The sequence below is a fragment of the Dromiciops gliroides genome, chromosome 3 (assembly GCF_019393635.1).
Source record: "Dromiciops gliroides isolate mDroGli1 chromosome 3, mDroGli1.pri, whole genome shotgun sequence".
NCBI classification, from domain to species: Eukaryota; Metazoa; Chordata; class Mammalia; order Microbiotheria; family Microbiotheriidae; genus Dromiciops; species Dromiciops gliroides.
This window is the reverse complement of record NC_057863.1, coordinates 399,131,803-399,144,437: the sequence shown is the minus strand read 5'-3', so window position 1 is coordinate 399,144,437 and position 12,635 is coordinate 399,131,803. Positions and strand designations below refer to the sequence as shown.

The 12,635-nt window shown below is 36.6% G+C and overlaps 1 protein-coding gene across 7 annotated transcripts in view; it reads left to right on the top strand.

The window, feature by feature from the left end:
• Nucleotides 1-12,635, top strand: part of WDR33 (WD repeat domain 33) — a 127,003-nt gene that overhangs the window by 43,897 nt on the left and 70,471 nt on the right. For all 7 annotated transcript variants that reach the window (XM_043996590.1, XM_043996589.1, XM_043996591.1 and 4 more), the window contains exons 3-4: nucleotides 9,142-9,210; nucleotides 11,869-11,973. In XM_043996590.1, coding sequence (XP_043852525.1) covers nucleotides 9,142-9,210; nucleotides 11,869-11,973 — 174 coding nt within the window. The remainder of the gene's footprint in view (nucleotides 1-9,141; nucleotides 9,211-11,868; nucleotides 11,974-12,635) is intronic.

Below are 12,635 nucleotides of genomic sequence, written 5' to 3'. Positions count from 1 at the left end.
TACTGTTACAGATCGAAACCTATCATTTGTGAATCTTGTCTATGTTCTCTCATATATTTAACACAGATGATGTCATGTTGGACGTCTTTACTTTCTTGTAATATCTAGATGATAACAGTAGAGCACATAGCTTCATCACACATCTTATTTTTGCCATGTGATCAGCTAATTTTTTTAGATGTACATTTATTCGAGTATATTCTTTATTTTATTTCCTTTGTTCCATGTGATGTGTTGCAGCTGGCTTATATCTACCACTTAGACATTTATTGCCTGGTGAATGTGTCTCATTTTTATTTCTTCAGAGATTGTAGATTTTCACACTTTATTGTTTTACATCAACATTTGTAGAAATCTGGTATTTAAAAGATGGGCTTTTGTTTTTAAAAGATGTTGGAGGTCATTGAATAAGTTTTCTAGTTTCCTGACTAGTTTAACTCTTTGTGGGGGGAGGGGGGCAGTGTTCGGGGTCACAGAGCTAGTAAGTATCTGAGGTTGGATTTGAACTCAGGTCTTTCTGACTCCAGGGTGGTGCTTTGTCCAGTTGAACCATCTACCTGCCCCTTCTAGTTTAATTCTGAGCCCAGCTTTGCCCATTTGCACAAGGAATATATTTTCAGAAGGATTTTTTTTGGATGGAAATCTTAGAAGATATTTTTATTTCTTGAAGGTGTACCGCATCTAACTCCATGACAGGAATCTACTTTTTTCCCCGCCTCCCTTCTATGGATAGCTATACCAAACTCTCGAATGGTTATAGATCTCATCCAGGAAGCTTTGCAAGGTTTTGCAATACTTTGGGGCTTGGTGCACTTAGGATCCGCAGACAGGAGCATCTTATTATCTGCAGATAATCCCTCCAAGGTTGTCTGTTGTAGAGGGGGGAGTATACTTGGTTGGCAGAGAGCTTTTAAAAAGTGTTTTTACTCTGTAGAAATTAAGTGCTTTCTTATAGCCGACTAATAAGCATAGTAGGATTTGCATTCTTTTTATCTTTTGGTAAATTGCATGTTAGTAAAGTTGTATATTTTGGAATATTTTTTGCAAAATCTTTTTTCATCATACTATAATGCTCATCAGAGCTGTCCTTGATATGTGTATAATTGATAAATTTTACAAAAAGGCATATATAGGTTGGTAGTTGTTGAGTAGTTGTTTGTTTAGTATTGACATTGTTCAGGTTCTTTTCTTATCTTTACTTTCTTTGGCTACCTTGGATTAATAATCTCTCAAAGTCCTCAATATTATATTTTTTCTACCATGGATTTCCTTTCTGTGTACTTGACCTTCTCCAACTGCCATTTCTGTCTGTTTTCGTTAGTGCCATTTCTACCTCTTCTATCAGCACTTCTTTGTGGTTTCCTTACTGTCCTTTATATGTAAATAGTTTATAAAAGAAAAATTTGTAGATCTTTTTCATTTTCCCCATTTATAATTCTTCAATTTTTTCTACTTAACTGTAATTCTGAATGATTTGGCTTAGTTGAGTCTTACCAAGGTTTTATAAAGTGGTTTTACCTCCCAATCCTTCAAGTCAGGATAGAGTTTTCATCATATTCTTTATCTTCCTGATTTTATTGTTTACAAGGACAGAACCTCAGAGTAAGCTTTCTGCCTGGCTAGGAATCCCCTTTACAATATTGCTGACAAATATTCTTTTGAAGACCTTAAGTAATAGAGATTCATTGTTTATCATGGCAGCTCATTGGTTTTTAGACAGTTTCAATTGTTAAGAAATTTTATATTTAGTAAAAGATCTTACTTTTGGCAACTTGTTGGTTCTAGGTATGTTCTATGTGATTTTTCTTCTACATGATAGTCCTTCAAACATTCATAGATTACAGTATTTCCCAATCTTTTCTTAAGAGTTACATCCTTTGTTGTTTTAGCTGATTTTCTTACAGAATGGTTATGTGTTGTCATCATGTTGATCACTCTCCCTCTTAACAATTAATTTACTGAAATGTGGTCTTCAGAACTTAATGTAGTAAGTGGCCAAGGATAGAGGAAGTATACTCTCATGCCTATATAAATATAGTTATTCATTGAGTTCCAGGTCTGTATAAATATATTGTCATATAGTCTTTTTAAAGTTTAAAATAATTTGTTAAAAAGGAAATGAAGCTAGCCTCTCATAATTTGATTGGGGGGGGGTTAAGTGACTTGCCCAAGGTCACACAGCTAGTAAGTGTCAAGTGTATGAGGCTGGATTTGAACTCAGGTCCTCCTGAATCCAGGGCTGGTGCTTTATCCACTGTGTCACCTAGCTGCCCATAATTTGTTCTTGATGATCCCATTTTGGATTACAGTTAGTACTTCTCTAAATGCTCACAAATTATCCCTTTGATAATGGGACCCAGAATTTTGCCAAGAATTGATAGTTAAGCTCATGGGTTTCTAGCTTGAAATGTGGGATTCTGTCCCCATCAGAATATTACTTTCTTGAGGACAATAACCTTTTTTCTTTGTGTCTTTGATGCCAAACACAGTATCTTGCATGTAATAGGTGTTCAGTAAATATTTTCTGAATGGAATTGTTGAATCCAACTTCCTTTTTTGAAAACCGGTACAATATTACTGTTTTCATTTCCAAAAAAGCATCTCTTTGATTTCTCAAAAATCACCAACAACACTCTTAGCCATCACTCTTTAAATTCCTTTATTCCAGAAATAGAATTTATCATTCAGTAAGATTGTAGTTTCTGAGGTGAAAGGAACTATAAGGGGGCGATCTTAGGGGTCATCATATGCAAGTTCTTTAATTTCGTGATAAAGTTCTATTGAGGTTGGACTTATCCAAGGCCACACATAGACAGTACTAGTGGCAGGATTTGAACCAGGTCCACCAAAACCAGATGCATGCTTTTCCCACTATTCTGCATTGCTCATTTAGGACAAAAAAGAAGTTGGATTCAGCAATTCTTTTCAGCAAATGTTTACTGAACACCTGTTATGTGTAAGATACTGTGTTTGACATTAAAGGCATAAAGACAAAAGGTTATCGTCTTCAAGAAACTAATATTCTGATGGGAATAGAATCTCACATTTCAGGCTAGAAGCCCATGAACTTGACTATCAGTTCTTGGCAAAATTCTGGGGCCCGTTATTATTATTATTATTATTACGTTATTTTATTTTTTTTCCTGTTACATGTAAAGATAGTTCTCAACTTTTGTTTACACAAGCTTTCCAATTTCAGATTTTTCTCCCTCCCTCCCCTCCTTCCCCCCTCTCCTAGACAGCAGGCAATCTGATATAGGCTATATATATATATATATACACATAATAACATTAAACATATTTCTGAATTAGTCAGGTTATAAGAGAAAAATCAGAGCAATGACGAAAAACCTCAAAATAGAAAAATAACAGCACCAAAAACAAAAGAAATAGTATGGTTCAATCAGTATCTCTACTCCACAGTTCTTTTTTTTCCCTGGATTTGGAGATCCTCTTCCATCATGAATTCCCTGGAACTCTTCTGTACCATTGCATTGGTGAGAAGAATATAGTCCATCACAGTAGATCGACACACAACATCAGCCCATGCAAGACCCTCCAGGTTTCCCTGAACTCCTCCTGCTCATTGTTTCTCACAGCACAATAGTATTCCATTGTATTCATATGCCACAACTTGTCCAGCCATTCCCCAATTGATGGGCATCCCCATAACTTCCAATTCCTTGCCATCACAAAAAGAGCAGCTATAAATATTTTTGTACATGTGGGTCCCTCTCCCCTTTCCATGATCTCCTTGGGAAAAAGACCCAAAAGTGGTATTGCTGGGTCAAAGGGTATATGCACAGCTTTATCGCCCTTTGGGCAAATTGCTCTCCAGAATGGTTGGATCAGTTCACAGCTCCACCAACAATGCATTAGTGTTCCAATTTTTCCACAGCTTCTCCAACATTTATTATTTTCCTTTTTTGTCATTTTAGCCAATCTGATAGGTGCCAGGTGGTACCTCAGAGTTGTTTTAATTTGCATCTCTCTAATCATTAGAAATTTGGAGCATTTTTTCATGTGGGAATAGATAGCTTTGGTTTCTTCATCAGAAAACTGCCTGTTCATATCCTTTAACCATTTCTCAATTGGGGAATGACGTGAATTCTTTTTTTTGCAGGGCAGTGAGGGTTAAGTGACTTGCCCAGGGTCACACAGCTAGTAAGTGTCAAGTGTCTGAGTCCAGATTCGAACTCAGGTCCTCCTGAATCCAGGGCCAGTGCTCTATCCACTGTGCCATCTAGCTGCCCCCTTGGATTCTGTAACGATTGGAATAACACCACCTGCTGGAGACTTACTGTAGAAGAGTTCCGCCCATGAAGTGAAGGTCTTTGAGGGCAAGACCAGGAGTCTTTTCTTTGGCGTCAGGAAGTGACGCGGGCTAGTGGGAGGAGGAAGGAAGAGACTGGCGCTCAGTCTGGCTCTCTTTCCTGGGGACGCTGGCGGAGAAGGGAGCTAAAAATGTGCTCTCCCTTTAATAGATAGAAATCTAGGCCTTTCTCTCTCTTTACCAAATTCTTATTCTCCTTAATAAATGCTTAAAAGTCTAACTCTTGCTAAAGCTTATAATTTATTGGCGACCACTCATTAGATATTTTAGACAGTTTAGCTAGAATTTTAGCCCTTAACAATTCTTATAAATTTGATTTAGTTTGGGGCCCATTATTAAATCTTCATGTAGCTTGAAATTCATTTTGTTCTTGATTCTTTTTGTTATCTTTTCCATTCTTTTAAAAAAATACATTTTTCTTTTTACTTTTTTGTCTTTATATTGCCTAACTTTCTTCTGTTATTTCTTTTCCCCTCTCCCATAGAACTGTGTTATTTGATTTATACATTTTATGTACTACAGTTTGTTTAGCCATTTCCCTGTGGATGAGCATCTACTTTGTTTCTAATTCCTTGCTTCAGTAGAAAGTGCTGCTATAAATATTATGCTATGTATAGGGGCTCTTCTTAGCAGTGGCCTCCTTTGTTCTCATTCTGTACATCATTCTCCTTGGTGGAGAAAACAGAAGGGATAGTGGAGTACACAAATACTCTTTCACTACATCATCTGTTTTCTTTACCTCCTGCCTAAACCGTGGCCTTGATTCTTCAGAGATTTTAGTGTTCCAAGTTTTGTAACATTAATACGAAGATATTGGTCTTAAAATGTGTGTGTGTAGGAATAGACTGTGATGGTCTATGCAATTTTCCAAATACAACCCAACCATCCAACCTATTCTTTTCAATTCTTGGCCCAATTCACTGTCCTTTAGCAATTTCTATTGCAGCTAGATTTACTAACATACTATGGACTATGCAACTGTTTGCCATAGTTTCCTTGGCCATTCTTTTTTTTTTTTTTTTTTTTTTTGGTGGGGCAATGAGGGTTAAGTGACTTGCCCAGGGTCACACAGCTAGTAAGTGTCAAGTGTCTGAGGGTGGATTTGAACTCAGGTCCTCCTGAATCCAGAACTGGTGCTTTATCCACTGTGCCACCTACCTGCCCCATGGCCATTATTTTTTGAGGAAGGCTCTTCACAAGTCTTGCCCCTTTCTACCTTTCTAGTCCTAATGCTTTAGCCTTCTCCACAAAACCTAGAATCCAGCCTTTACTGTGTTTCTTGCTGTTATTCACATATGGCAGTCCATCTTTCTGTGCCTTTCCCTTCTCACATCTGCCTCCTGTGATCCCTGACTTCATTCAAAACTCAGTTTAAAGTCTACTTTATGTGAGACCTTTCACTGTATTTTCTCTTCCCCTGTCCCCCAATTGCTATTCTAATGTCATCTCTCAGATTATTTCTAATTTTTCCCTACATATTCTTAAATGTACATGATTTGCATTTTGTCTTTCTCCATTAGAATATGAGCTCCTTAAGTGCAGGGGTTGTTTTTGTTTTTATTTGTATTCTCAGTACTTAACACAATGAATGGCACATAAAAGCACTTAATAAATACTTGCTGATTGATTGAGGAATTTCATCTTGGAGACCTTATATTATTTTGAAGCTGGATTCAGTCAACATCATATCATCTGTAGGTAGTGACATCTGCATGACCCCATACTCTGTAGGGAATCTGTTTTATTTAGACCTGGTATAGTAATATAAATTATTACCTGGATTCACTGGTAAGCAAGATATGCTTATTTTGTCGGTGAATTGATTTTGCCCAGAGAGTGGTAGAGAGTCTCACTGTGCTATTCATCACTGTATAATATGTTCAGATATCTACTATATCAGTAATGAATGAAAAGTAGTAAAATTTTATAGTCCACATTCTTCACCTGAAAAGGGGAATTAGATTAGATGTGGTATGGTAGATATTTGAGACTATGATAGAAAAAGAAGTCGAGAGAGTCAAGAACAGAGCTCAGAGAATAATCAAGGAGTGAACGTGACTGGCCTGGCACTTTGCTTGAAATGGAGGAAGGGGCCATAGGACCTCTTTACTTTTCAAAGGACAACCACCTCTAGTATGTAACGGTTTTAATACCTATAGTTGTCAAAATGAACTCTTTCAATGACCTATAGCAGCAAAATTTAAAAAATCCATGAGATGATACTTTTTCTAATCAGGGAAGATAATGTCATAATGTGGTTTAAGTTTTTAAATTCCTCTTTTCCTGAGTAAGAACTTAAGATAGTGAAGTGAGATAAAAAGACTATTGTGAAGGGCAATGTTGGGTAATAGAAAGAACTTGTGATGGATATAGGAACTTGAAGTGTAGCCATTCATTAGCCATGTAGACTTGGGCAACTTACAGAATATTTTTTTTTGTTTTGGCGGGGCAATGGGGGTTAAGTAACTTGCCCAGGGTCACACAGCTAGTAAGTGTTAAGTGTCTGAGGTCGGATTTGAACTCAGGTACTCCTGAATCCAGGGCCTTCATCCACTGCGCCACCTAGCCGCGCCCGCGCCCCCCCCCCCCCCCCATTATTTTGGACTTCATTTTCCTCATCTACATAATGATGGAGTTAGACTACGTGATATCTAGTCTTTTGTAATTCTAGATTAACCTTACTAGGAAGGTTGAAGTAGTTGATGTTTGGGACAAACTGTCTCAGTTTACCCAAATAAATCGAGGAGACCACCAAGTCAAGCAGAGACAAGTTTATTACATCCTCATGAGGATGGGCAAAACCCAATTACACATTGAAGTCTTGCAAAGATATGCCCAATCTTTTAGGTTTTTATAGTAATCTTGAAAAGGACTGTCCCCACGTACACCTAGAGTGGATGAGCTCACAATCTAACATCCAATCTTGTCTCACCCAAGGTGCGTGTCCAGCTCATGATCCATGTATGGAGACATGTCCAAGAACAAAGGGGAGAAGGGGAAGGGGTACAAGTCTGAGGAATGTCAAAGAAAGAGGGAGGCAGAAATCACTCCCTTATCTGACTGCAATTAATCCATGACAGGGACTGGGATTCTGACATGTGAGAGGGGAGTTTTTTATTACAGGCCATAAACTAAGGTGTGTGTAGCTGGCATGTGAGAACTAAGCAGAAATAAAGTAAATAGTGCTAATTGGTAGAACTGTGACAAGGAATAAAACTTACTGGGGAACTGGATTATCTCCCAGACCCCATCCCCAAAGTTTACAGAACTGTCCCAAGTCCATTATCTCAACAATAAAACTTAAAGGAGAAAGTGAGAATTTGATAAGCAATTAACTTTTAGGCAAAGCGAGAGGCTAGCTATTCTGGGGGGGCTAGGTATCTTTCATACTCCATCCTCAGAGTTTAATCTGACTCAAATCCATAATTGTCCCACACAGTTGACATCTTGCAAAAATGCCAAGGGACACAACACAGATAAGTTAATGAAAATGATAAGTTTTTAAACGTGAGAAAAACTCAAGTGAAGGCTGCTTAAGCCACTGTTGGGAGATAGTTTTGTAAGAAGCCTATATTTCCTGGGGATTGTTCTGTCCATCACTTTCAGGAGAGGCAAATAAGACAAAAAAGCATACTTCAGGGTATAACTTTGTGTTAGAACAAATTAGATGTCTCAACTTCTGTAAACCATACAATAGTTGATCAAAATGAAAACTCTGAATCCTCAAGAAAGGGTGATTATATTCAGTATTCTGTGTAACAGTGTAGAAAGCTAAAACATTTTAGAAGGGCATTTTTTAATTTTAAAAAGGGGTAGAATTGAAGCATGGCACCCAAAGAGTTAACACATTTAACAGTCCCCAAGAATTCTTTCCCTCTATCCTGAAAGGAGAAAACATATTAAACTTATAAATTTATTGCAAGGCATAGCATTTTCTTTTTTCAAATTAAATTAATTTTTTTTTGGTGTGGGGTTTTTTTTAATTTGATTTGTTTTGTTTTTTTGGTGTGTGTGTATGTTTTTTTGCGTTTTGTTTTGTTTTTACAGGGCAATGGGGGTTAAGTGACTTTCCCAGGGTCACACAGCTAGTACATGTCATGTCAAGCTTCTGAGGTTGGATTTGGACTCAAGTCTTCCTGAATCTAGGGCTGGTGCTTTTTATCCACTGTACCACCTAGCTGCCCCTTAAATTAATTTTTTGTTGTTGTTGTTTGTTTTTTATTGTTTTTTTGGTTTTTTTTTGCGGGACAATGGGGGTTAAGTGACTTGCCCAGGGTCACACAGCTAGTAAGTGTCAAGTGTCTGAGGCCGGATTTGAACTCAGGTACTCCTGAATCCAGGGCTGGTGCTTTATCCACTGCGCCACCTAGCCGCCCCCCAAATTAATTTGTAAAAGTACAAATCCTCTAGCTTTAAATCTTGATTTTGATCTTTAGATTTTTGTATTATTCTTTTGTCCTTGGTAGATTATACAGCTTTCAAATGATTCCTGTCTGGGGGGGCAGCTAGGTGGCACAGTGGATAAAGCTCTGGCCCTGGATTCAGGAGGACCTGATTTCAAATCCCATGTCAGACATTTGACAGTACTAGCTGTGTGACTCTGGGCACGTCACTTAACCCTCATCTTCACTCTTCTTTTATTCCCCCCCCCCCCCCCCCCCAAAATGAAGATTCTTATGCCTAGGAATTTGTAATCTCAATCCTGTTTTTTTCCTACTATTATTATATATCTTTTTATTTTGCTCAGGACTCTCTGGAGTACAGAAGTGAATGTAATCAAAAATTTTTTTTTTTAAAACAAACCACAGAACAGAGTGTGGCAGAGAGACCAGCGAGATATGCGGGCAATCCAACCAGATGCGGGATACTATAATGATGTGAGTATCAATTTGTTAGAATCATATAATAAGGCATTCTTTCTTGGAAGGTTTGATGAATAGATACTCTGAATTCTGAAGGTATCATAAGAAAAATGCTTCTCACTGATCCACCATTCTGGAGACCAATTTGGAACTATATCCAAGGGTTATAAAATAGTGCATACCCTTTGATATAGCAATACCATTACTAGATCTATATCCCAGAGAGATTTTTTTTAAAGGGTGGGGAGGGGGGAGAATGGACCTAATTATGCAAAAATATTTATAGCAGCTCTTTTTGTAGTGGGAAAGAATTGGAAATTGAGGGTATGCCCATCAATTGGGGAATGGCTGAACAAGTAGTGGTACATGATTGGAATATTGCTGTGGCATTTCTTATACCACATCATTCTTATGATGAGCAGGCAGATTTCAGAAAAACCTGGAAAAACTGATGCAAAATACAGTGAACAAAAGCAGTAGGACATTGAGCATATTAACCGCAATACTATATGATCAACTGTGAATGAGTTAATTATTCTCAGATATACAGTGATCCAAGACAATTTTAAAGGATTCGTGAAGAAAAATGCAATCCACTTGCAGAGAATGAACTGATGAGGATGGAGGCCAGTGCAGATTGAAGCATACTATTTTTTACTTTCTATATTTTTTCATGCTTTTTTTTCTTTTTGTTCTGTCTTCTTTCATAACATGACTAATATTGTAATGTATTTTGCATAATTAAATGTGTATGACCTATATCAAAGTTCTTATTTTAGTGAGGGAGAGAGGAAACTTGGAATTCAAAATTAAAAGAAAATGAATGTTAAAAATTGTCTTTACATGTAACTGGGGAAAAACAGTGTCATTAAAAAAATAATGAAAGACTGAACCAGACCTCAAACTGTATTATAATGTGATAATTATCAGAACAATCTGGTACTGGCTAAGAAATAGAGTGGTGGATCAGTGGAATAGAGTAGACATGAATTACACTGTAGTAAATAAATGACTATATCAACATAGTATAGGATAAACCCAAAGATCCAAGCTTTTGGAACAAAAACTCACTATTTGACAAAAACTGCTGGGAAAACTGGAAAACAGTATAGCAGAAACTAAATATAGACCTACATTTCACACCATATACCAAGATAAGGTCAAAATGGGTACATGATTTACACATAAACAGTGATACCAAAAGCAAATTAAGAGTTTATCTGTCAGATTTATTGGTAAAGGATGGATATTGGACCAAAAAAGATAAAGAGCATTACAAAATGTAAAATGGATAATCTTGAGTATATATAATTTAAAAGTTTTTGCACAAACAAAATCAGTGTAATCAAAATTATAAGGAAAGCAGAAAACTGGGGAAAACATTTTGCATCAAGTATCTTTGATAAAGGCCTAATTTCTCTCTCTCTCTCACACACACACACACACACACACACACACACACACACACACACACACACACACATTTATATGAGAGAGAGAACTGAGTCAGATTTATAAAAATGCAAGTCACTGCCTATTTGATAAATATTCAAAGCATATGAACAGGAAGTCTTCAAAGAAATCAAAGCTATCTCTAGTCCTATAGTCCTATGAAAAAAATGCTCTAAACCAGAGAAATACAAATTAAAAAGAGGTTCCACCTCATACCTATCAGAATGACTAATATGAAGAAAAAGAAGAAAATGTTGGATGTCGGAGGGGATGTGGAAAAATCCGGGCACCAGTGCACTGTTGGTATTGTGAAGTGATCCAGCAATTTGGAACTATGTCCAAAGGGCTATAACACTGCATACCCTTTGATCTAGCAATACCACTGCTAGGTCAAAATCCCAAGACATCCAAAAAAAGTAGAAAAGGCAATGGAATATTATTTTGCTATAAGAAATGATTACCAGGATGATTTCAGAAAAACCTAGAAAGACTTACATGAACTGATGCATAGGGAAGTGAACAGAACCAGGAGAACGTTGTATACAGTAACAGCAATATTGTTTGATGAAGAATTCTGAATGATTTAGGTATTCTTAGCAATACAATGATCCAAGACAATCCCAAAGGACAAATGACTAAGCATATTATCTGTGTCCAGAGAAAGAACTGATATTGATTGCATACAGACTAGAAGCATGCAGTTTCTCTCTTTTTTTTTCTTTTGAGTCTTCCTATGCAAAATAACTGATACGGATATGTCTTACATAAGGGAGGGAAGACTGGGTAAAATTTGGAACTCAAAACTTTAAATAAAAATGTTTAAAAAATAAAGTTTATGAAAAATACAGTTATTGTTGAATCTTATGAAATGACAAAATGGTGTTTTAAGAGATATTTAATATGAAAATTGTATTGAAGTTTGATTTCCCAGAACACTTGAGAATATGCTGGCTTTCTTGCTATTAATAAGGGAATTAAATAAGATTCAGATTTAAATTTTTTTTACCATTAATTTGTGTATTATTGACGGACCTTTATGCCATTATTTCCTGATCTGTTTAATGATAACTTAGTCTTAATTCCAGAGACTTTTTTTGTAGTACCATATAGAGCATTTTATAAACCTCTTGTTCAATATAAATGCTTTAAAGAAAAACAGCAAAATTGTTGTTGTAATGCTTATTTTGTTCCCTAGTCTTAAAGTGCTTTCTTCTTTCGTAGCTGGTACCACCTATAGGAATGCTGAACAACCCTATGAATGCAGTAACAACCAAATTTGTTCGAACATCTACCAATAAAGTTAAATGTCCAGTATTTGTTGTTAGGGTGAGTATTCTTTTAGGTGTTTTGGTAGACTTATCTTAATTGGGACATTCTAGTTTATAATATAAATGATTTCTTTAAAATGAGGTAACTGCTCATTAGATAAAATTTAAAAATGTATTCCTGAGGCTCTGGTTCTATTCAGTTTCTTTATTGCATATTTTATGTCCTTTCTCCTGGACTGCTACTCCAGGCTAGTTGTCATTAAATTATAAGTTTACAGATAAATCATTAGAGGTCAAAATTAATGAACTGCCTTGCTTGGGGGGGGGGAGGGGCATGGATTATCCCATCTTTCATATCTACTTACTGTGCATTGTAGGATATAAATTCTTTTCTGGCTTCTTCTTTGATGTTGATGGGATATGTATGAATAATCTACTGTTACTTATTTCACCAGGCCCCAGACTTTGCCTTCATAAGCATTTTAGTTAGTTGACTATGAGATATCTGACAGCCTTGACTATCTGGTATAATTATGAACCTTGGAGTACTGAGGAAAAAGTCTCCACATATAAACAGTGATACAGAAAACTTAGTTATGCTGAAGGTTTTCCTTGATGTGTTGACTGATCTTTTGCAAGCAAAAAGGAAGAGGATTCATTTACTTGCGTTGTCCAAGACCACGAAATATGTAGCAGACTCACTGGTGAAAGAAAGGGGCA